The sequence below is a fragment of the Thamnophis sirtalis genome, unplaced genomic scaffold (genome assembly GCF_051295495.1).
Source record: "Thamnophis sirtalis isolate CommonGarterSnake01/CBP01778 unplaced genomic scaffold, rThaSir2_p1.2 scaffold_1, whole genome shotgun sequence".
In the NCBI taxonomy this organism is placed as follows: domain Eukaryota; kingdom Metazoa; phylum Chordata; class Lepidosauria; order Squamata; family Natricidae; genus Thamnophis; species Thamnophis sirtalis.
The window spans coordinates 50,407,075-50,431,275 of record NW_028261381.1 but is presented as its reverse complement, the minus strand read 5'-3'; the positions used below and the strand labels follow the sequence as shown (position 1 = coordinate 50,431,275).

At 39.4% G+C, this 24,201-nt stretch overlaps 1 protein-coding gene and 1 pseudogene across 1 annotated transcript in view; one reads left to right on the top strand and one right to left on the bottom strand.

The window, feature by feature from the left end:
- Nucleotides 1–23,969, top strand: part of PDIA5 (protein disulfide isomerase family A member 5) — a 255,318-nt gene extending 231,349 nt beyond the window's left edge. Inside the window, exons 16-17 of the mRNA XM_087711801.1 lie at nt 15,061–15,195; nt 22,209–23,969. Of these exons, the coding sequence (XP_087567927.1) occupies nt 15,061–15,195; nt 22,209–22,289 (216 nt within the window). The 3' untranslated portion in view covers nt 22,290–23,969. The remainder of the gene's footprint in view (nt 1–15,060; nt 15,196–22,208) is intronic.
- On the bottom strand, nt 20,476–22,039 carry LOC148049401 (uncharacterized; annotated as a pseudogene).
- Nucleotides 23,970–24,201: the final 232 nt, after the last annotated feature.

The window sequence follows — 24,201 nt, the reverse complement described above, 5'->3', positions numbered from 1 at the left end:
CACCACTGTACAATGGTCGTGTGAAAAGTGGTCATAGGTCACTTTTTTCAGTGGCACTGTAATTTCAAACTGTCACTAAATGAACTGTTGTAAATCAAGGACTACCTGTAGTTGCTTTTGTCTGAATTGAAAGTTCTTTGTTAACCAACCCAAAATCCTAACACTTTGAAGATTACACCGTAAACAATTTTGTCTTTCCATACTTTAATCTTCCTTTTCTGTACAGCCTTTTGCTCTCATCTCAGTATCATTTCTGAGATGGAGCAGGGATGAGAACCACATACCTTGTAGTTCAAATGCGATAATTAAAAACACTGAAAATAACCCATTCTGTATCTTTTCAATAAATCATTAGACAACTTTTTTACTAAGAAGAACATCTAACTGTTTCCTGGAAAAAATGAATGTTTTTTTAAAAAATGTTAGTAAACTGATGCTCACTCAGAGTCACCTTGAACCGTGAGATGGTGACAAATTGATAAATAAATAAAAATACTGCTATTTCAGTAGAAAAATTTTAAAAATCTGAGAAAATATATCTCATGAAGTTAAGGTTTTAAAAGGCTTTTTGAATATTTTTAACTTCTAAAAGAAATATACAAACATGCAACTGAATATCTGGAAAGGATCTCAAGTTACAGTACAAACAACTGGTGAAAAACTAAGCCATTTTTAATTTCCGACAACCAGCAAAGCTAACTTTTTCAACATTTATCTGGGTTTCGTTTTGGATTATTTCTGAAATTCTTTTCCAGAAAAATCAATTCCTGTACTCCTTGCCTGTACTCTGATAAACTATCAGATAAGACTTAATCTCAAAAGCTGGCAAGGAATTGACATGTCAGGTTTTTATGAACATTTATAAAAAATAGGATTGGAAAAGAATGTTGTGGGTTAATACCACAACTGACACTATTGTTTGTCTTTATTATAAGGTACTTTATATAAGTAAATAACAAATACAGGAAAAAAGGCAGAAGTGAGCCATGGAGCCACTGAAGCTTACTCTACCACTAGCTGCTGTTTGCTGGCTTGAGGAATTTGCTAACTACCATTTTAAGTAGATTTTGAATTTAAAAAATTACATATCTTTAACTTTCTTATTTTGTACCATTTAAATTAAATTTTGTATTTCCTTTCCAGAACTTGTATAAGGCAATTTGTACATAGTAGTTACGATTTGTTGTATAGCTCTATGTAGGAGGAGAAACCCTTTAATGTAAATTAATGTAATGTAAATCTGGATTTTTGAAGTATGCTGTCAAATTTTTCTGGGACTTCGCTCTTTGGGATACAGTATTTCATTTTCAAATAAATCAGGATAGCTGTTCACCAGTCTATCTCAGGGCACTTCATGACTGGATTAATATGCATTCTTTCCATCCTTGTGTCAACATAAATTGCACTATTCCCATAGGCAAGCTCTATTGTTTTCAACAAGAAGGCCAGCAGACGGTTCTTTCCTTACAGATCTAATATGGGACAATTTCAGGAGAGCCATTGGAAGATTCCCCAGCTTCCTTTCCTCTCACACCCTAAATCATCCTCTGACAGGAAAACCAGTTATTCTCCATAACAAGAGACAGGTGTGTTGGCAGGCTTAAGACATGTGCACAAGGTGCAGAGTTTACTTATTTTTCAAGTTGCACAAGTGAAAGGGTGTTTATTGGCCTTGTGTAGGGCAATTTATTTTGCTGTCAATTAAAAAAAATCCCAGCTGCTAGATCAGTATGGAGTGGGAATATACAGAGTGCCATAGCAGAAAGCTTGCAGGTACATCATCAGGGGCATCCCACATTATCCTGTGCTTCCCCTGAACCCTGACAACCAGTCAGTCAGGTTGTCATTTTTATCCACAAATATCATTCTGGAAGACAGATTTCATTATATTAAGATTGATATCCACATATTAAAAAATGATCACGCTGTCATACAAGTCAGTTCTAGAAGGTTAGCATTTCCCCATAAATAAACAAGCATTGCTCTTTCAGAAGTATGACAACGATATTTAAAGATGGAACTGGCGGCACCTCGAAGAAACTCGGAAGAGTATGCAAAATTTACACAGCTCAAGTGATCTATAAATTTTGGAATTGCCCAAGTGGTAGTACTCTCTATAAATAATAAGGATAATTTGTAAAAATCCTGTTGTACATTTTTGGGGGGAATATCACTACACTAGTTTAAATTATCCAGTAATCCTCTTTTTTGGGGTGGGGGGAGAGGCCATAAATGCATTGGTCTTTTGAAGTGTATGTTTAAAAGAAGGTCCAAGACATTCCAGAAAATTAGTACACGTACAAACAGAACTCATGTCACATCTAACCAAAGGATTATGTTTTACATTATGTAAGCAAATGTCAAGCATGAAGAATCAGGATCATGTGTTAAATTTCAGTTAAGATTATTTATTCTTCATACCTTTACACAAGAATCTAGTCAATTAACGGTCAGTATTAAATTGCTGCTATATAAGAGTTAACACAATTCAAGAGGAACTAGATGCTTGTGGGAACGTAACGACTCCAGTGTCAGGCCTGCAGCTTTCTTTTGGATCTTTGGCCTGCCACACTTTCTATTATTCTACTATGCCTTTTTCTATTGTGGGAAAATGGGAGGGGGGAATTGTACGGAGTTATTTACTGTGTAGCCAAAACAAAATTCTTTCTAGAAAGCCAAGGTCATCCTTTGTCTCTGCACCTGATGAGAACTGGATGGGTGGAACTGCCAACATGGCAGTGGGAGATTGGACCATGTGATGGAATTGTGGGTGTGGGGCAAGATCTTGAACTTTCAACTAGGTGGGGGAAACCATGACGCTTTCAGATTCAGGTTTTCCCAGATGTGCCAACATGGCTCTCTTAATAAATTGAAACTTTGAGCAATACTTTGCCTTGGATTCTGATTTATTTTTGGATGCTATTTGGAACCCTGACATTCAGACTGATTTCTTTTTGATTCCAGGCTTTGCCTCTCCTCCAACATCAGATCCCATTGCACAAGCTTGATATCTGATCTTACTTGCAGCCCAAGCCAAAATAGTCAGTGACCAGCAAGCACACAGCAGACTTAAGCATCCAATAGGAAGTGGGCAAATTCTACACTTTGATCATACCAGTAATAACACTGAGGCATTGTACTTTGTCCTTACTACAAGATTTGTGTCAGGAAAGAGGTAAAATGCCAGATGATATTAGGTTGCCTCCATAGCATGGTGGGGAATTATGTGGAGGTGATATAATAAAAACAAGTCCCTTAAAAGTATTAGCCAGGCAGCTTCAGGTACAGATGAGTCCTGAAGTAAAGAAGCAAATGAGAATGCTGGTCTTGTTGTATTCGGGTCTTTTCCCGTGTAAGATTGAGATTGTCTTGGCAATGTTTTGGCGAGGTCTCACTCGCCATCTTTAGGCTGGTGTTTTGGGCTTAAAGCCTGTTCGGAGCTGCCGTCTTTCTATTAACCTTGGTGGAGTGTGTGGAGTGCTGGCTTTGTTTCAGTAAGTGGGTTGATTGGATGTGCGGCTGTACATGATTGGTAGATTGGAGCTGATTGGTGCTGGCTGTGTGTCCGTAGTTTTGTGTTGTAACAGCCTGGGTGGTGGGTGGGGCTCGTTTGTTGACTAGGGCTGGTTTCCAGATGTCTGGTAGGCGGGAGGTATCGTCATGTTTATTCATGTTATAGGGGTGTTTCTCTATTTTGATAGCTTCCATAATTATTCTCTTGTTGAAGTGTTCATTTTTGGAGATAAACCTGGTTCCTTCAAAATTAATTTCATGTCCTGTAGCTTTAAGGTGGATTCTGGGTCAATTTTATTTATACAGTAGTTCAAAAAAGAACCTGTAACATAGTAACCTTTCAAATATTTGCTATTTAAGAAACAACTTGTGCTTAGCTGAGATTTTTTGCTGTGTTTTGTCTTTATTTTTGAGGCTTCTTTGCAAAACTATTTTTTCTTTTTCTGTCTTCCCATCTTCATATTGACCATTATTTCTATTTCTGATAGTTAATTGACATAGTAGTTTATATCTGCATTTAGAAGAGCAGGGGAAGTTTAATCACTGAAAATACTTTGTGTTCATCAGTCTAACAGTAATTGGAGAAAAAAGAATTAATCTTAGATAAGCTTACTTATTTTAAGTATATACAGAAAAAATATGTGAAAGAGATAAAATTAACATTTCCCAAACCTCCAAAATATTTCCCAATAACATTTTCCTACCCCCTTTCTCCTTCATATATTATCTGAAAATAACCTTGTGAAGAGTTATAATTCCCTCAAGACAAACAAAAGATAAAAGGTATTAGACTGTAGTGAAATGAACTGTATAAAAGATACTTTACAGGAATAAATGTCCATTTTTTTCAGGGGCAATGGAGGGAAGGACAAAACTGGAGGAAATTTGTAGGGAACAATGGAGCAAGGCACACAACTAGAAAGTGACCATCTTACACTACTAGAGTGAAATGATTTGAAGGGATGGGCTTTTACATTGGAATCCACGGACAATTTATTAGACAATTTTCTCAAGCTCAAAAACTAAGAACAGGATGTGTAGTTACTTAAGAGTAGTTTCCTTTAATTGTCTTTACCTACCGACAGAATCTTGCCACACTAAAGCAACTATTTGCATAACTACACATATATCTAGGAATAGCTAGGGGGGAACCATTTTAACCCTCTTTCAGCAGGCCAAACTGTCTAAGCTCCACCGCCTCTTTGCCCATTGGAATGTAATCCTTCCTTTTGGGAATCCAGACTACATTCCACCATAAGTCTGTACTGAGTTGTCATTGAGTCATTAAGATTCCTCCTATGACATGTTTAATTTCTAGATAGGCAGAAGTTTGAAAGATAAAGATTTTAGAGATCCTAGTTTGTCAATTAAACTTGTTTCAAGCATCTCTCCGTGATATTGTGGGTTCAATAGATTTGTTTGGCTTTTCATAGTAGTCGGGGGGCTACCCTGCTGCTACTCAGGATGAAAGGCATGACAACTGTGTGAGAAAGGTCCAAATTTGAGTGAAAGAAATAAAGCATTTTAATTTTGGAAGTTGGTAAAATAAATTGAAAGTCTCTTGCCTTGTACATTTAAAAAAAACCATCTAGTTTGTGTGTATGTGTTTGCTGAATTTATTACTCTTCAGAATTTTTAAGCTACAGAAAAATTATATGCATTTTGGCAGGAATCATTTGTATTACATGACCAAAAGGCAAACCAACGTAAGACTGTTTGGGTGCAAGAAGCACTGGCAAATGCAAATCTGCATTTATTTCCCGCTAGTTATCTCTCTAGAAGTCTCTGGAATATAGGTGATAATTTTAACTTACTTAAAGTAAGTTTACTTACTTGTTGCATCTGATAAATCCTGTAAAATAAGTCATTTTAATAAGTAGGATAGACTGGATCAACTAATTTTACATATATATTCAAAAGTTGATGCAATGTCTCAAATTCTATTTGCATTTGAAAACTAGAGATAGAGGTTAAAATTAATTTCAGCAGGGTAATGTTATAGAAGATGACAAGCTCAAGAAAGGAAGCAAATAGATATTAGGGTCCAATAAAAGACATGGTAAATTTTGCTTCTAAAACAGGAACTTCCAGAAGCTTTATGAGAGAAAGGCCCTTGATGTTACAGGAAATCATAGTTATGTGTTGTGGCCAGGCAGGAGCCGTTGGAGCTGCCACCAGACTCCGACAGCGAGGGGCCTTATGAGTCGGCCCTGGAGGATGTGGAGGACCCTGGACAGGATTCCGACTCTGAGCAGGATGCAGAGAGACTGGTTGGTCACCAGGTGGCGCCTGAGCCTTGGATCAGTGGGGAGGAGACAAGAGAGAGTGATCCAGAAACTACCTGTGAGTTATTCTGGGATGCATGCCGTCAAAGGGCTACTCGCTTCAAGAACAACTATGTAATTTCAGGAGGTAATTACGCTCAGCTGATGCTCATTAAGTCCTCTCCAGATTATAAAAGAGACTGCTTGTGCCACGCCCTTCTTGCAGAAGTCAACATTAGGGACTAACGAGAAACAAACTTGGCAGGCTGGATTGCTGCCAGAGTTTGTTTGAATTGCTGCCAAGGTTTGTAGGACTTGCTGCCAAAGTGCTTATCCCTTTGTTGATTTGGCTTTCAGCCAACGAGAGTCTAGACTTATTAAAAAACATTCTCATTTACATTTGTCTTGGCTTTTGTTCCTGGACAGAGGAGGGGGGTCAGAACAGTCATGTAGGGATAGATAGGTCAACAGTAACTTTAGTTGTGAAAGAGCACAATTGGTACATGCACTACATCTGTGTAAAAAAAAAACCACTTTTCAGCATAAATGTTATCTAAGTATCTAAGGTAAAGGCTGGACACAGGAACACACTCAAAGGCTTACTGACAAGAGGAATAAATGAGGGCTGTGTGCTGCATCCAGTGAATTTGTAGCTAGAGGAATAAACACACTTAAGGAGTTCTCATACATAATGCATCACACTGGAGGCAAATATCAAGTGAACCCCAGCCTCTAGGGCTCTGTCCTTGGCTCTGTGTTAGTCAGAATTGTTATAAGTGATCTAGAGGATGGAAGGTAAGGGATGCTTATTGAAATTGCAGGTGGCATCAAACCAGAGAGATTGGCTAATTAGGGAACAAAATTATAATTTCAAACAGCCAACACAGGTTTGAATGTTAAGACTAAACTAACAGGATGTCAAGTGTAAAATCCTGCATCTTAGGTAACAAAAATCACATGCATATGGAAGAATAATCCCCCCACAATTACATTGAAGTATAAATTGGCTTATTGAGAGGAGCTGTAACAGAAGCAAAAGCAGCAGCAGCCTAAAGACTTGTAGGTTTACAAGCACTTTTTATAGAATTATGCAAATCATTTTATTTGATTGAATACAATTGCAGATATTCATTGGTATGTGCTAAGACATGGTAGTCAGTGTGATTGATAACGTTAATTGGGTTTGGGTTAATTCATGTGTGTATTTGAATTCATAACAAGAAGTGAAGAGAATTGGGATCATATCCCTCCTATATAGCAAAGGATTTTATACTAAAGTTATTATTTTAGGTTCAAAATTCTTGAATTCCCTATGTTAATTGCTAATCTTTTTTGGTCAGTTATTTTTTTTTGATAGTTCTTGATTATTTTGGTGCAGCTGAGAATTCCAAATACAGGATTGCTTTTTAACTGGGTTTTTGTTTTGCTTATTTTAAAAATATGCCTTGGAGTCTTCAAATTTTCTTCTAGAATGGAATATGAAAAGCTAATTTAGTAATGCTATCAGAAGATCTAGGAGTACTGGTGACCCACATCTTTGTATGACTAAGGTATGTGATGAAGCAACTAAAACAGCCAGTGGAGCCTAGAACTGTATTAATAGAAGCTATTTTCACTGTATTCTGTTCTAACAAGACCAGCTCTTAAGTACACCACTTTTTAAAAATAACATAAAGAAGGTTCAGAAGAGAGTTATTAAGATAATGGTTCTGGAAACCAATCCCCTATGAGGTTCAGTTAATGGAGCTGGGCATGTTTAATTTGCAAAAAAGAATATTAAGAGCAGCTACAAATATGTCAAAATCTTTTACATATAAGAGGAATGAACATGGCCTGTGTTAGAACCAAATTGAAGAAATGACCAGTGGGTTAAATTTAAAACATAAGCAACCTAAGCTAAATATTAAGTGGGTTTTCTAGGTCAGCAGTCCCCAACCTTTGCAGTTTGGGAGCCTAGCTAGGAGGGAGAGGAAAACCAGGCCACACGAACATCAGACCGGCACGCATGTGCATGCAAATGCAGCTCAACTTGCACAAACAGCAGGCCAGTATGTGCATGAGAATGTGTGCACAGGTGCCAGCCCACCACTCATGCAAGTCAAGCTACGTGTATGTGCCAGCCCATCGCTCAAGGCAGCCCAGTTTCAAATTGGCCATGGCCCGGGAATGGGCTGTGGCTTGGGGGTTGGGGATCCCTGTTCTAGATGTTGAGAGCGTTAAGCAGTGGAACAATTTGCCTATAAGACTATGACCACCCCTTGCTGGAGGTTTTCAAATCAGGGCACAAATACATAAAATTTGTGCACAAGGTAGCACTAGATAATCATATATAAGATCACATCCACTGTTACATTATTTGATGTAAAGAATTTTGGAGAATGAGGGGTCCTTGGTGCTCGCTGAGCTTACTTGTTTACTTGTAGATGTTTCATTACCCAAACTAGGTAATGTCATCAGTGCTAATTTTGCAGAAGCCCTGTGCAGCAAATTCAGGTTTTAGGGATTATCTCTTTGATACTTAGAATGCTTTTGTTATTTATATTGTCATGCCAGCAGGTGGAATTGAGGGCACATTTTGAACTATATCATTATAACATTTCAGGACCAAATGCTTACCTTAGTGATTTGTTGAATCACTGAGGTAAACATCTGTAAAATATTTTCTTTTGAGTAGTCAAGTAATAATCAGGTTTGAAGACATATAGTATTATGTAATTTAGTATTTTTTGCTGTGCTTTTATTTGGCTTAGTTACTTCAAGGAGGAATTGAAAATCCTGGACAACAAAGGTTTTGCTTCTTGAACACTTTTGTTATAGATTTTTGGCTGCAAATCATGAAAATGACCTGTAATTTAAACTATCACATACCAGTTTATAGAAATCTCCTGTTTCTTCAATTTTTTATATATTTTAAGTTTATTTGTTTTAAGTTTACTCAATTCTAATATCTACTAGAATTGTATCTCGTTATTGATTCATCAGTGTTAAGCCTCAAAGCTGTCTTCTTAGACAATGACAATATATACCCTTCAGTACCTGTTGGCTATGCTGCACTGATGGGGTGGGGGAATGGAACTGTTATTGAAGCACATCCTGTACACCTAGTACAACTGGAATATCTGTCAAAGTATCTAAAAGTAGTGACTCTGCCACTTGAAATTAAGCTGGGATGCATCAAGTACTGTTTTTACGTATGCAAATAGGGCAGTTGTCCAAGAGATATTAAAAACAAAATGGCCTCTCTGAAAAAAAATTTCAGAGACTGAAAAACAAGGCACCCTAACTACTTGTTGACCCAACAAATATATATTTTGCCTCTACTTCACATAAGACTTAGACTGATAAAAAGTTTTGTGAAAGCAATGAACAAGGAAAGTGAAGGTGTTCGTTATTTGAGGCAGATGTTTCCTGATGCCCAGATTAAGGATGGCATTTTTGTTGGTCCACATATCAGATATGTCATCAATGACAAGCAATTTAAATTTCTGTTAATAGGGCCAGAAAAAATTTCTGGATAGCATTCAATGATGTGGTTGAGAATTTTCTTGGCAACTACAGAACACCAAGTTATAGTTAGCTAATTGACAAACTTTTTACAAAATACAGGATCGTGAAATGCAACATGTCACTGAAGATTTGTGTTCTGCATTCACTCTTGGACTTCTTTCCTGAAAATCTAGATACAGTCAGTGACAGACACCATGAAAATTTTCAGCAACGTTGTCACAATGAAAAACTGTATAAGGACAACTAGAATCCATCAATGCTGGCTGACTCTCGTTGAACACTGCAGCAAGATGCATCAAACACTGAGTACCAACAAAAATCAGCAGCAAAACTTTTAGCCTGTTGAATTCATGCAATGTGTCGGAAATATTATGTAATTAAAAACATTATGGTCATTAAAAGTTAATTTCATATTTCTTGAGATTTCTATGTGAAATCTCGCCCTCTCATGGCTAGTTGTGGTTGAAGATATCAATAACTCATACAGGAGTCTGAACTAATCTCCTGGAGAGGGCTTTGAAATTAAGGAAAAGGTTGTTGTCAGGTGTTTAAAATTGCAGGCAAACACTATGTGTCCATGAAATATTGTGTTTGTTCCTGGTTTTTTTGTTCATTTGTTTGCTTTTCTTTTCAAGGGGTCAAAAAGTGGTTTCAATGTGACTGGCCTCCAATTTCCTGTCTCAGACAAATTTGCTCTGTCAGATGCTTTCAAACTTCTAGTTGAAGACAAGAGATTACTGTCTCCACTGTAGAAAGTTGTTAACCACCTTCTACATGTTTAATAATACAGGTGTCTGGACTTTATGTAAGATTCATTATAAGACTTGTTTTCAATCTCTTAGGCATACTTCTGTACATCTGAAATGCATACTTACAGATAGGATAATATAGATTTTTTTTAAAAAAATAAGACCTGATAAATTGGGTATGTATTATAATAAATTTGATAGCCTCATCGATTTAAAAATAGAAAAGAAACAAGCAAACAAGTAGACTGCTCTGATCAAGAATAGATCGGGCAAGCCTTCAATATACCCTAGCTATTCCCCCAGTATCTTATTCCAACTGCATTAATTAAATTTGCAGCTGCCTTCCCTGTGGCATTTCCAGTGAGAGAGGCAGTCAAGAAAGATGGTAATTGCTAGTTACTTTTGAGCTCAGGACCACATATTTCTCAAACTTGGTTTGAATGATAGCAGTTTATCTTTTATATATAAATAACTCTTCTTAAATTTTGGGACATACCATGAGTTAGTGGATTAAATCTACAATGATGTTTACTTCTTAAAAGGCTTTGAATAGTGGCATTTTATTGCCCTTTGATGTACTTATGGCAGACACTTTGTGATTCCCATCAGATTGATTCTGAAATAAATCAGGGCACTCTATTTTCATTTTCATTGGAAAATGGTCCTCTAGGATACCGCTTCCAAAAATATTTCAGAAAACCACCCTGATAGATGCTTAGGCTAGAAATCATAACTTTGAGATGCTAGTTTTTCTACTGAGTTCATTGCGTTTTGCATGGCATAGCATACTGTAAGGCCATAGATAGATGATGGATAGATGATTAGATTAGATAGAAGAAGATAATATCAGAGAGAACTGGACTTTGAGAGTCTCCATAGCATTTTGTGTTGCTGATACTCCTCCAGAGGAAGTAAGGCTGGAGAAAAACTACCCAAGGAGACCATTACAGAAAAGATCAATACTGGAAATATCTGTAGTAAAGAATTATACGTGAGCCAGTTGGAAGAATTAGATTTGCTAAAGCAGCAAATTAACACAAGTCCACTTGCTTAACCTGACAATTCAGTTTGTATTGCCAGATAAGCAGCCAGCACTTTCTAACTGCCCGCATAAGGAGACTCTGAAATAAGAGAGGCCTGTATTTCTAAAAAGAGGTTGTAGGAGGCAGCATCAGTTGGAGTAAAGAAATAATTATAGGGAGTTCTGAGTAAATCAATAGAACTGTAAGAAATGGCATGCCCTTTGCTAATGATAATTAGTAAGAATTGTGTAATAGATGTATATTTAACAGTGACCATGTATTATCAGGAAGTTAAAGGCATACCAAAATGCATTTAACCATCATAAATCTGTGATAACCGACAAGGCAAAATGAGGTTCTTATAACCGGATTGTGTTAACTTTTCCATTCGGTAGTCGAGCCAGCAATCACATTAAAATTAAAAGTATTGTCTACATTTAAGCACGTTTAAACTCTACAGGAGCTTTCTTTGGATGTTTTTGTAGGTATACTATGTGTTCTGACCCCCTCCTCCGTTCAGTAACGAAAGCCGAGACAAGCGTAAAATGGAATGTCCTTTAATTAGCAAGTCCAGACTCTCGGTGGCTGAAAGCCAAATAAACAAACTGATAAGGGCTTTGGCAGCAAGTCCAAGAAACCTTGGCAGCAATGCAAACAAACTCTGGCAGCAATCCAGCCTGCCAAGTTCATTTCTCTTTAGTCCCAAACGTTGACTTCTGCAAGAAGGGCGTGCTACAAGCAGTCTCTTTTATAGTCTGGGAGAGGAGCTTAATGAGCATCAACTGAGCGTAATTACCTCCTGTAATTACGTAGTTGTTCTTGATGCCGAGTAGCCCTTTGACGGCATGCATCCCGGAACAACTCACAGTTGGTTTCTGGATCGCTCTCTCTTGTCTCCTCCCCACTGATCCAAGGCTCAGGTGCCACCTGGTGGCCAACCAGTCTCTCTGCGCCCTGCTCGGCGTCGGAACCCTGTCCATGGTCCTCCACATCCTCCAGGGCCGACTCATAGGGCCCCTCGCTGTCGGAGTCTGGTGGCAGCTCCAATGGCTCCTGCCAGGCCACAACACTATGCATCAATAATTGGGAAATTCTGAATGGTTAGAATAAAAGTTCAAGGGAATCTTGGAGAAAATAACTTGTAAGCAAATTTTTAACACATCGATCTTGCAAGGTCCTTTTGAATGAGGAACTCTTTTGTGAGATTTGCGGAGGAAGCATATGTCTTTATAAATTACACATTTAATTTCAAATAAATATATATAATGTATGCATAGAGATATATGCAAATATATCCACAGTAACTCTGGAAATAGGTTATTTATGTCCTTGTTTTAGAAGCTAAGCAGTAGGTGTACAGAACTGTGATTATTTGAAGGCCAAGTGGTTACATTAATGGCTGAGATGGTATTTTGTTAGCTACTGCCTTCCACTATTATAGTATCTATTCATTAGGAAGCTCTTCAGTCAATCAGTCACACTAGTTACCTCATGGCTTGATTGCTACAACATGCTGTACTTGGAGCTGCTTTAAAAGACTCTCCAGATGCTTACCCTGATTCAGAATGCAGATGCAGTATGGACAGTGAAGGGTGTGCCTTGATATGTCCATTTAATACCTCTGCTTCCTAGGCTACACTGATTTCCTGTTTGTTTCCAGGTGTAAATCAAGGTGATGATCATTATCTATAAATTCCTTCATGGCATAGGGCCAGATTACTTGAGGGACAGCCGATCTCTCATAATATCTGCACAGCTGTATTGTCTAGAGGGATTAGTGCACTCTGGGTTTCTGGAGTGGGGTTCCCTCTGAGATCTGGGTAGCCTCCACCCCACTGTTGTTTTGAAGAGCCTTGAAGACCTGGCTCTTTCTCTGGCCTTGGGCGAAGGTGAATGAATGCCCTTGGGTATGTAAATAATAATACATAAAGGAATAAAACAGAAAACACAGAGATACAGGAGACTGATAGCCACATATTTCCTCACGTAGAATTTGCAGAACATGTTCCCAGAGACATTGATTAGACTAACTGTAAGAAGCAATAGGGATACGGTGGCTCAGTGGCTAAGACGCTGACCTTTTCAATCAGAAATGTCAGTGGTTCGAATCGCTAGCACCACATAACGGAGTGAGCTCCTGTTACTTCTCCCAGCTTCTGCCAACCTAGCAGTTCAAAAGCTTGTAAAAATAGAAGTAGAAAAATAGGGACCATCTTTGGTGGGAAGGTAACAGCATTCTGTGCACCTTTACCATTTAGTCATGCTGGACAAATGACCACAGAGACGTCTTCAGACAGGGCGGGCTCTTCAACTTTGAAACGGAGATGAACACTACTCCCTAGAGTTGGGAACAACTAGCACATACCTTTACTGTTAAGAAGCTATAGATCTAATTATTTTATCAAATGTACTAGTGTTGCTTTCCATGTGTTTATACAGTTAGTCTAATTAAAATTTCAAGGAATCTATATCAGTGAGAGAGGGGAAAAGGTGTTAGATTTTGCCCAAAGCACGTATTGGAATTTGTAATTTATTTAATTGTCCACTGCCTTTATTATTTAAATAAATAACTCAAGGCTGTGAATGTATCTAATAACACCTTCCTCCTATTTTCCCCACAGTAACAACCCTGTGAGGAAAGTTGGACTGAGAGAATCACTAGCCCAAAGTTGCCCAGTGGCTTATATAGTTAAGGCGGGAATGGAACACATTGTTTCCCGCTTTCTGGCTTGGAGCCTCAGCCAACCAACCAAACTGGTTCTTATGTCCAAGAATGTTATAAATTTGATCAACCCTATTCAAACTTAGACCTTAACATTTTAAAGCTAAATGGTATTTAAACTTTGGAGGTGTTTTCTAGTTATTGGAATATTTCAGGTATTTAGATACTGGAAATGCTTTCCAGCTCATTCCAGATTTAAAGTATCTGAGCTCCATTTAATTGATCCAGTATTATTATTATTATTATACAATTGTATCACAGCGGCCAGTTGTTTCTCCGGATTTGGCATTGGTTACTAGTCGGGCCCCACCTAGGGGCCTAGGACATCGTAACATATTTTCATAATATGCGTGCAGATCCAAGCAGTGCAGCTTTTTGCATTTGACTGATGGTGATTTTATCAATTTTTAACTGTTTTAAATGTAATTCCAGTGCTTTTGGAATAGCACCCAGTGTGCCAATTACCACTGGAATTACCACTCCTGGTTTGTGCCATAGTTATTGAATTTCGATTTTTAAGTCCTGGTATTTTGCTATTTTTTCATGTTCCTTCTCGGCGACCCTGCTATCACCTGGTATTGCGATGTCTATGATTGTGACCTTATTTTTCTCAACCAGTGTGATGTCTGGTGTATTATGCACCAGTATTTTGTCTGTTTGTATACGGAAATCCCACAAGATCTTGACCATCTGATTTTCGGTGACTTTTTCAGGCTGATGTTCCCACCAGTTTGTTGCTGTTTTAATATTATGATTTTTGCACAAATTCCAATGGATTATTTGTGCTACTGAATTTTGCCGCAATTTATAATCAGTCTGCGTGATTTTTTTACAGCAGCTGAGTATGTGATCAACAGTTTCATCAGCTTCTTTGCAAAGTCTGCATTTGGCATCATCAGAGGATTTTTTGATTTTGGCCTTAATGGCATTTGTGTGGATAGCTTGTTCTTGCGCAGCCAGGATTAGTGACTCTGTTTCTTTCTTTAATGTACCTGCTGTTAACCATAACCAAGTTTTTTCACTGTCCATTTTATCTTTTATTTTTTCCAGAAATTGACCATGCAATGCTTTGTTCTGCCAACTCTCCATTTTTGTTTTTATCACATCTTTTCTGTATTCTTGTTTTGTCTGTTGGACCTTCAATAGATTTTTGTTCTTTACTTCGATTAATAGATGTTGATGTTGATGTTGATGATGATGATGATGATGATGATGATTACTACTACTAGTAGTAGTAGTAGTATTAGTATTAGTATTATTATTAGTATTATGTCTCTCTCCAGATTGCCTATGCTGCAGTGGATTGTGCCAAAGAACAAAACCGTGACTTGTGTAAGCAGGAAGGAGTGGATGGATATCCAACCTTTAACTATTATAATTATGGAAAATTTATAGAAAAATACAATGGAGACAGAGTGGTAAGTATATGCTGGAAAACAAAAGTCAGCTATTTTTAAATAAGCATATATGGGGTGGGACAGCATTTAGCAATGGAAATTTAATGCTTCCAGAAAGAAAGCCGCATTTGGTTATCATCTCGTCTCCTTGTGTATATTTGGCACGAAGTCCTTTTGGAACCTTTTATTGTGAGTCTTGCTTATTAAGTATCTGAGGGTATTTGGCACTAGTGAAAATTAGTCTCAAATTTTTGTATCCAATCCTAGCTAATGTAGCAGATAAACCCATCCGGAGGATGTTTGAAAACTCATTTTAAATTAAGTTTTCACTTGTCCTTTGGGTACACTGAAATTATGAGAGGGCATTCCAGAATATCCTAAAGGACTTCCTTTAACATTATTGCAGTTACATCATGTGGGAATTCTACAGAAATAGGGCCTTTACAATTTAATATTCAGTGAATAATAATGTGTTATAAATTTTTGATGTCTTATAGTTTGCTTTTAGAATGAGATTTTATCAGCCCAAAAGTCAGACACCTCCTTCTTAACAATTAAGAATTGAAACAATCTAGAGAATTTCTGACTGAAATATTTATTAGAAGGAAGGTTAAAGTTGCAACAGAAAAATTCCAGGTAGTCCTCAATTTATGAACACAATTGAGCCAAAAAATTATGTTGTTAAGCGAGACATTTGTTAAGTGAGTTTTGCTCCATTTTACAACCTTTATAGTCACAGTTGTTAAGTGAATCAGTACAGTTGTTAAGTTAGTAACACGCTTGTTAAGTGAATCTGCCTTTCCAATTGACTTTGCTTGTTAGAAGGTCGCAAAAGCTGTTCACATGACCCTCAGGACATTGCAACCGTCATAAATGTGAACCTGTTGCCAAACATCCAAATTTTGGTCACATGGCCATGTGAATGCTGCAACAGTCATAAGTGTGAAAAATGGTCATAACAGACACTTTTTGTTAGTGCCTTTGTAACTTTGAACAGTCACTAAACAAACTGTTGTAAGTCAAGGATTACCTGCACCTTGGAATAGAAAACCTACTTTAAGGCAGCAATACTCAGAACTAGTTTCTGATACTTTTGGGTGCAAAGAGGAATATGCTTTTTTGTTTATTTGTTTCTCATTTTGGTAGCTGATGTTAGTGTTAAGTATGAACTAGCCTCATATTAACTACGAAGAGCACTAATTTGTTTTTAAGCCATAGTATTACTGATTTTATCAATTCAGTTACATAAATTAAATGGCTTGTGAAAATAATAAATAGCAATAGTTTATACTACTCCATAGCATTTACAACACACTCTGGGTGGATTACAATATAAGCATTATTTGCACATTGCCCCCAACAATCTAGGTCCTCATTTTATTGGCCTGGGAAGGATGGAAAGCTGAGTCAACTCCATTGAACTGGATCGAACTCCGGGCTAGGGCAGAGTTTGCCTGCAATACTGCATTCTAACCACTGGGCCATCAGGGCTCTTTTTAGGTCATGTTTAGATGATGATTTATCATATGAATGTTCTTTTAACATTCTTGGAAAATGTATATTTCCCATTGTACTTTGGAAAAATTAATTAGTTGTTACGTTGCTTCATTTTTTTTTAATGACCGTTGTAGGCTTATCTCATAAACAGCTAAAATATGTGTGCTAGAAAAAACTATTATTGCCAAGCTATTATTAAATGACTCACCTGTGTACCTTTGTTTAAAGTAACATGCCTACTTACCTTCTCTTCCTTGCAGCTTGTTTTAAACAATGTTAGCTCTATTGACAATAATTCTGGGAATCTCTTTTTAACATTATATTGAACCTTTATTCTTATTGAAGAAATCATCAAGCTTTACAATGCTGTTAAAGTTCTAAATACATTTAAGGACTCGTGTAAATAAGGTCAGGTTAGGGAACTTGCAAATTTCGGGGGAGATGTTTTAGAGAGCAGGTATTGTAATAGTATTTTGTTGCTCAGTCCCATCAAATAATGTTGTTTGAGCACTGGAGCCCAAAACATATTAACTGACCCATTGTACAGGATGGCAAAAGCTATGGAAAACAGATAGAATCAGGGTCTCTGCCATGAAGGGCTTTGTAAGAGATAACTAGCATCTTGAATTGCACCTGACAGCCGACTGGGGAGAATTTAAATATGTGTTCTGCTTCTAGACATCTCCAAGGATCATTTAATTTATATCTTATAATACTTGGGAAATCCCCTGAGCTTCAAATATGGTTGATGATGTTATTGGCAGTTTCAGACAGTAAACATTGCACCATCCCTATCTTCTGTGCATTGGACGGTATAGTTCTTTAGATCTTGATTTCTGGCTACTCTGCGGTGAGTGTGGAAAAAGATAGGCGAAGAGTATGAATTGTTATGAAGAATACAGGATTGAACATCTTAAAAGAATCATTCATCAAATATCTATAGCTCCCCTTCTCAGCCAAGTGACTGGGCAGCTTCTAAAACTATAAAACAATTCAACAATTAAAACATCCAAAAAATAAATATATACAGCAGTCGAGATCATTAACCACCCAACAACCAAGAAATGGAACCATTAACACATTCTGAGCCCCAAGCCCGAGACCAAAGCCCTTTGAAAAGCCACTCTAATAAGAATATTCCACAAGGAGGCTATAGCAGAGGTAGCCCAGTCCAGTCCTTGCCAGTCAACATTATTTGACTGACAGGATCTGTAGCATGCATTTAAAAGCTCATTTAATTTGTAGAAGTGTTATTTTCAGTGGTTACATAGATAAAGTATTCCCTGTTTTGTTAAAGTGATGAAGGGAGCATCATAAGCAGCTTCACTGGGCTGGATAATACATTTTGGATAACATTTGTAATAGCAGGTAGAGTTCTAATCAAAAAATAGTTGTTCAGGGTGTTTACTAGAGTCTCAAATTTTATACCTAGTGATGCGTAACATTCTCAGTTAAGATTGACAGATGCATCAGACAAAGTAAAGTAGTTCACTTCCTACTGCATTGTGTGTCCAAGCATTTTGGATAAAATGTCAGATCTAATCTAAACTTCTCAGAAATATTTAAATATGTAAAGACATCTGCAGTGGCTTAGCTTTAACCCTCACTGTTTGTTGGGAAAGATCTAAGGATACTGAACCAATACCCTGTTGATTAGAAGTATCATTCTTGCTGCTGAGTTGCCATAGAAAAAACAACATGTATTCATTAATTCATTCATTCCTTCATTTTTATATTATTGATTCCCAAAGGTTTGTGATGATTTTCAATTAAATACAGTATTACACATCTTGGAAATGTCATGTTTCTTTCTAGAAATCATTTGTTTTGTGTCATGCTAATCAATAGGCTAATGACACAGAAGATAAGGACAGTTTGACACTAGAGACACTTATCTTGATAATAATCCTTTGTAGACTTGATTTTCTAGACAATTGGATCTTTATTGAGAGATTTCTATGGATAAAAAGTTGGTTTTTTTTAATCAAGTTCATAAACCACAATCCCAATAACTTAAATCCTATATATAAAGAAAGGCACTTGTAGTTTCTCCCTGTTTTTTCTAATAATGAAATCTTCATGTAAAGTATTGTAATACATAAAATGTTATATATGGAATAATTGAACTAATAATAGAGGAAAAAAATTTACATAGGGAGCTGGAAACTATCAATTACCCTAAATCAGGGGTTGGCAACCTTAAACACTCAAAAAGCCACAAAGGTCATAACTGGAAGCCCCCCTTTCATTTCATTTATTGAATTTCTATGCCGCCCAATCCCGAAGGACTCCGGGCAGCTTACAGAAATGAAAAAAGATTAAAAAGAATTTTAAAAAGAGAATGGGACACAACAAAGTTAAAAAAGGAACACAACAAACACCCAATCAGGAGGGGGCTGGACCTCAGTCAAGGGGTCAACAGACCCAGGTCTGCCAGAAAAGCCAGGTTTTAATGGCTTTGTGAAAGGCCATGAGAGTGGGCAGGGCCCGGATTTCTGGGGGCAGCTCATTCCATAGGGCCAGAGTGGCAACAGAGAAGGCCCTACTCCTAGGCATCGCCAGCCGGCATTGTCCCGCTGAAGGCACCCGGAGAAGGCCCATCCTGTGCGATCTTATTGGTCTAAGAGAGGTATGTGGCAGAAGATGGTCTCGCAGGTACCCAGGTCCCAGGTCATGTAGGGCTTTAAAGGTGATAACCAGCACCTTGAATCATGTTCGGAGACCAATGGGCAGCCAGTGCAGCCTGCGGAGGATAGGTGTGATGTGGGTGTACCTTGGCACACCCAGTATTGCTCGTGCGGCTGCATTCTGGACTAATTGCAGTCTCTGAACACTTTTCAGGGGCAGCCCCAAGTAGAGCGCATTACAGTAATCCAGTCTTAAGATGATGAGGGCATGAGTGACTGTCTGAAGTGCCTTCCGGTCCAGATAGGGCCGCAATTGGTGCACCAGGTGAACCTGGGCAAAGGTCCCCCTGGTCACAGCTGACAGGTGGTGTTCCAAGATCAGCTGCGAGTCCAGGAGGACCCCCAAATTGCGAACCCTCTCTGAGGGGGGCAATTTTTCTCTCCCCATGGTTAAGAACGGATTGGATGGACTGTCCTTATGGGGCAACATCCACAGCCATTCGGTCTTGTCAGGATTGAGTGCAAGTTTGTTCACTCCCATCCAGACCCTAACAGCTTCCAGGCACTGGCACATCACTTCCACTGATTCACTGAGTTGGCACGGGGCGGACAGATACAACTGAGTATCGTCTGCATACTGGTGGTATTTAATCCCGTGCCGGCAGATGATCTCGCCCAGTGGCTTCATGTAGATGTTAAATAGGAGGGGGGACAGGACCGACCCCTGCGGCACCCCATAATTGAGGGGCCTAGGAGTCGACCTCTGTCCTCCGACCAATACCGATTGCGACCTGTCCGAGAGGTAAGAGGAGAACCACCGTAAAACGGTGCCTCCCACTCCCACCTCTTCCAGCCGTCGCAGAAGGATACCATGGTCGATGGTATCGAAGGCCGCTGAGAGGTCAAGGAGCACAAGGACAGAGGAATGGCCTCTGTCCCTGGCCCGCGAGAGATCATCGGCTAGTGCGACCAAAGCGGTTTCAGTGGAGTAACCAGCCCTGAAACCAGACTGAAAAGGGTCTAGATAATCTGCTTCATCAAGGTCCGTTGGAGTTGGAAGGCCACCACCTTCTCAACAACCTTCTCTAAAAAAGGGAGGTTGGAGAATGGATGATAGTTTTTAAAAATAGCTGGGTCCAGAGAAGGCTTCTTGAGGAGGGGTCTCACCACCGCCTCCTTAAGAGGCCATGGAAAGGATCCCTCCATCAAGGAGGCGTTCGTGATTCTCAGGGGTGACAAGCTGGAACTCATTCCAGAAAGTCTGAGCAAGACCCTCCCTTGGCATCTCTGCTGGTTCTGTCCAAATGGAGTCCAGGTCTGTCCGAATCTGAGCGATTTTGTCCGACAGAAACTGAGCAAACTCCTCAGCTCGACCCTGCAAGGCATCCCCCGTTTCCCCCCCCCCATTCAGGAGGGAACGGGTTATCCTAAACAGGGCGGCTGGCCGAGATTCTGCGGACGCAATGAGAGCGGGAAAATGCACACATTTTGCCGCCCGTATCACCACGAGATAAGTCCTAATAAAGGCTCTTAGCAGTGTTCGGACGGATTCGGAGTTACTAGCCCTCCAGCGTCACTCTAGGCGTCTCTTTTGGCACTTCATCTCCCGGAGTTCCTCAGTAAACCAAGGAGCCCTCTGGGATCCACTGCCACGGAGAGGCCGCAAAGGCGCAATCCGGTCCAGGGCCCCAGTCGCCGCTGTGTTCCAGGCGGTGACCAGGGACTCTGCCGGATTGTGGGCAAGAGAGTCAGGAATCTCCCCAAGCTCCTTCTGAAATCCCAACGGGTCCATCAGGTGTCTGGGGCAGAACCACTTAATCGGTTCCACCTCCCTGTGGTGGGGGAGTAGCTTCCAAAAATCAAGCTTCAACAGGTAGTGATCCGACCATGACAAGGGCGTGTTGTCTATTTCCCTTAACTCGAGATCACGTCTCCACTGCCCCGAGAGAAACACTAGGTCAAGCGTGTGTCCCGCTCTATGAGTCAGACCCTGGATTACTTGGGTCAAGTCCATGGCTGTCATAGAAGCCATGAACTCCTGGGCCCCATCAGAGCGTTCGCCTAAGGATGGCAGATTAAAGTCCCCCAGTACTAACAGTCTGGGGAACTCAATCGCCAACCCGGCTACTGACTCCAGAAGCACAGGCAGGGCTGTTGTGACGCAGCTAGGAGGTAGGTACGCCAACAACACGCCCACTTGAACCCCTAGGTCCAACTTCAAAAGATGGGACTCGCACCCAACAATCTCCGGAGCAGGGCTCCTGCGAGGCGTTAAAGATTCCTGGATAATAATTGCCACTCCCCCACCCCTTCCTTAGTGTCGTGGTTGATGGAGCACCTGAAACCCTTCTGGGCACATTTCAGAGAGGGAGACTCCTCCCTCATGGCCCAACCAGGTCTCAGTAATACATGCCAGGTCTTACCCCTCGTCAAGTATTAAGTCCCGGACGAGGGGAGCTTTCTGGATCACAGACCTGGAATTTAGCAACAGCAACCTGAGACCAGGGCCCTGGCTTCTCCTGCCACCTGGTCCTTGAGTTGAGCTTTCAGTTCTGGAGCCAACCAGAAGTCTGGTTCTCCCACCATAGAGTCTCCTCCTAGTGTGGCATCCTTTTTCCTCTACCTGTCCTAACCAAAAACCCTATAAATTGTGGATCCGCCCGGCAAAGTGGAGCCACAGCAGAGGGATGAAAGAGCCACTTGTGGCTCCAGAGCTGAAGGTTGCTTAAATAAAAGAACATGGAGGGAGTTATGTGACTATGGGAAGAGAACTCAGGCTATTCCTTTCATAACAAATAATTTCCTTTCTCATTGGAGCCCCTCCATTTAGAGCAGAGGTGAAGAACAATGGCCCCTTTCCATATGTGTTTTAGTATGTAACTAATTGTTTGTTTTTGTCTGAAATTCTAGGAATCTGGATTTTCAGTTTACATGCGAACTCTCCGAGAGCGAGATCATGAGAAGATAGGGAAGAAGAAAGATGAATTGTAACTTCTGCCTCAAAAAGGAAAAAAAAAAAAACAAACAAAAAAAACAATTCCACTGCACTGTGAAGGGTCTCAGGGTCACTGGTACAAGGCCTGAGATGATACATCTTTTAAAGAACAGACTTTGCTTTTATAGACCGCCATTGCCATTTTCTACAACTTTGAAAATAAATTTAAATCATTCTTTTTTCTTTTTAAAGAAAAATACTGTCATTGTTGCCATATTCTGTTATGGAGAAGAACAAAAGAAGAGCATTTTCTTGCTGTTCAGTGCACCTATGCCCATCGATACTCCTATGCAATCTTTTTGTAATCTGTAGGTTTGATAGTGATTTCCTCTGACAAAGTAATCTTTGCGTGTGTTTTTCTTTTAATTTTGAAAAGAGATTTTATGAGAAATGGCTTTTAAAAATGGGAGGGGGGAAATAAAAGAAGATGCAAAAGTATTCATCAGATACAAGTTCAATTAGGGGAAGTAGAGGAAGTAGAGCATGCTGGTACACTCGGAGGCCTCAGCCCAACGGTTTGTCAAGGGCAGTTTTACAGGGCACGTGTGCCGGGCACTTATTTCAGGACCCATTTTGGGATAAAGGAGCACTTTCAGTCCAGGGCAGTGGTAGAATTCACTTACCTTTGCTATGTGAGCATGTGCAGAAGGTCGCACATTACATTGGGGCAGGTGGGCGGAGTCTCCAACAGCCGCCACTACTGGTTCACCCAAGCCTGTAAGAACCGGCTGAATACCACCTCTGGTCCAGAGATTCCATGTTCTGCACAGTGTCACTTTGTGTAGTTGATGGGACATCAGCAAGAACAAGGCACCATGGCAGGATTGATACAATTTAGGGGCTACAGGAGGGAGAATAACTTTTCCCGCCATCAGCGGATATATTTCTAGCCACGTTCAATTTTGCCAAATGTACAGCATGTCTGCTTACGATTAGGATGTCCTCTTGCCATCTTGCAAAGATTATGCTTCTTCTCCCCCTCTCCCCACCCCCCACCCCAATTAATGTGGGAGAGTCATTTTTAAGATGCTCAGGGATAATAGGAAATAATGAAGCATTGGGCCATTTCAGATCTTAATTGACTGTAGTGGTGTTTTACTTTTCCTCCTCTTCTTTTTGTAATATGCCGTACCTGAATTGTTTACATATCTTTATAGAATGTATGATTGATTAAAATCAATGTCTCTGCAGCAGCACACATCAAGTATGAAAGCAACTCTTGGTGTATGTGTTGACATTCATGTTGTCAGATGCTCCTTTAGGTGTAGTGCAGGTAGAAGCTTCTATTTAATTTATGACAACAACTGGGTCTTTGCGAAGCATTCCACCTGACTGTTTGACAGAGGCATTGATATTTTTGATAGGCAGAACCGTCATGCAACTATATGTATTTATGTCCCAAAGGCTTGTCTGTATGTGGATATTAAAAGAAACATAACTTTTTAAGAGCCCTATAGAAACAGGTCATACTTTTTTAAAGAACAACAACAACACAACACTTGTCTGGCCCTGTCAGCAGTGTAAAGAAAATACAGCATTAGAACCAGCTTTTACAGGTCCGTAATTGTGTGCTGATTCTGTGAAGGTGATCTGGACAATCTGTCTTTATGGATTTATGATTATTATTTTTGTGATTTTTTTGAATTGGATCCAAAAATAAAATGATTGGAAATATGCGATATTGATTCCCTTTATTGTAGAAATTTGAACTGCCTGAAATTGTGCAAATGGGTAGTAAACCATTGGTACCATCCAGAAAAGTCCAGCATTTTCATTTATTTATTCTCTCTCCCAAAGGCCTTTGTAAGAAAGAAGAAAAACTTACTTGCCCTTTTTTATTCCTTTGTTAGGAGGTTCCTTTGCTCCCTCTGGTGGAGGATTTGGAGAAATTATAAAAGTTGATCAACA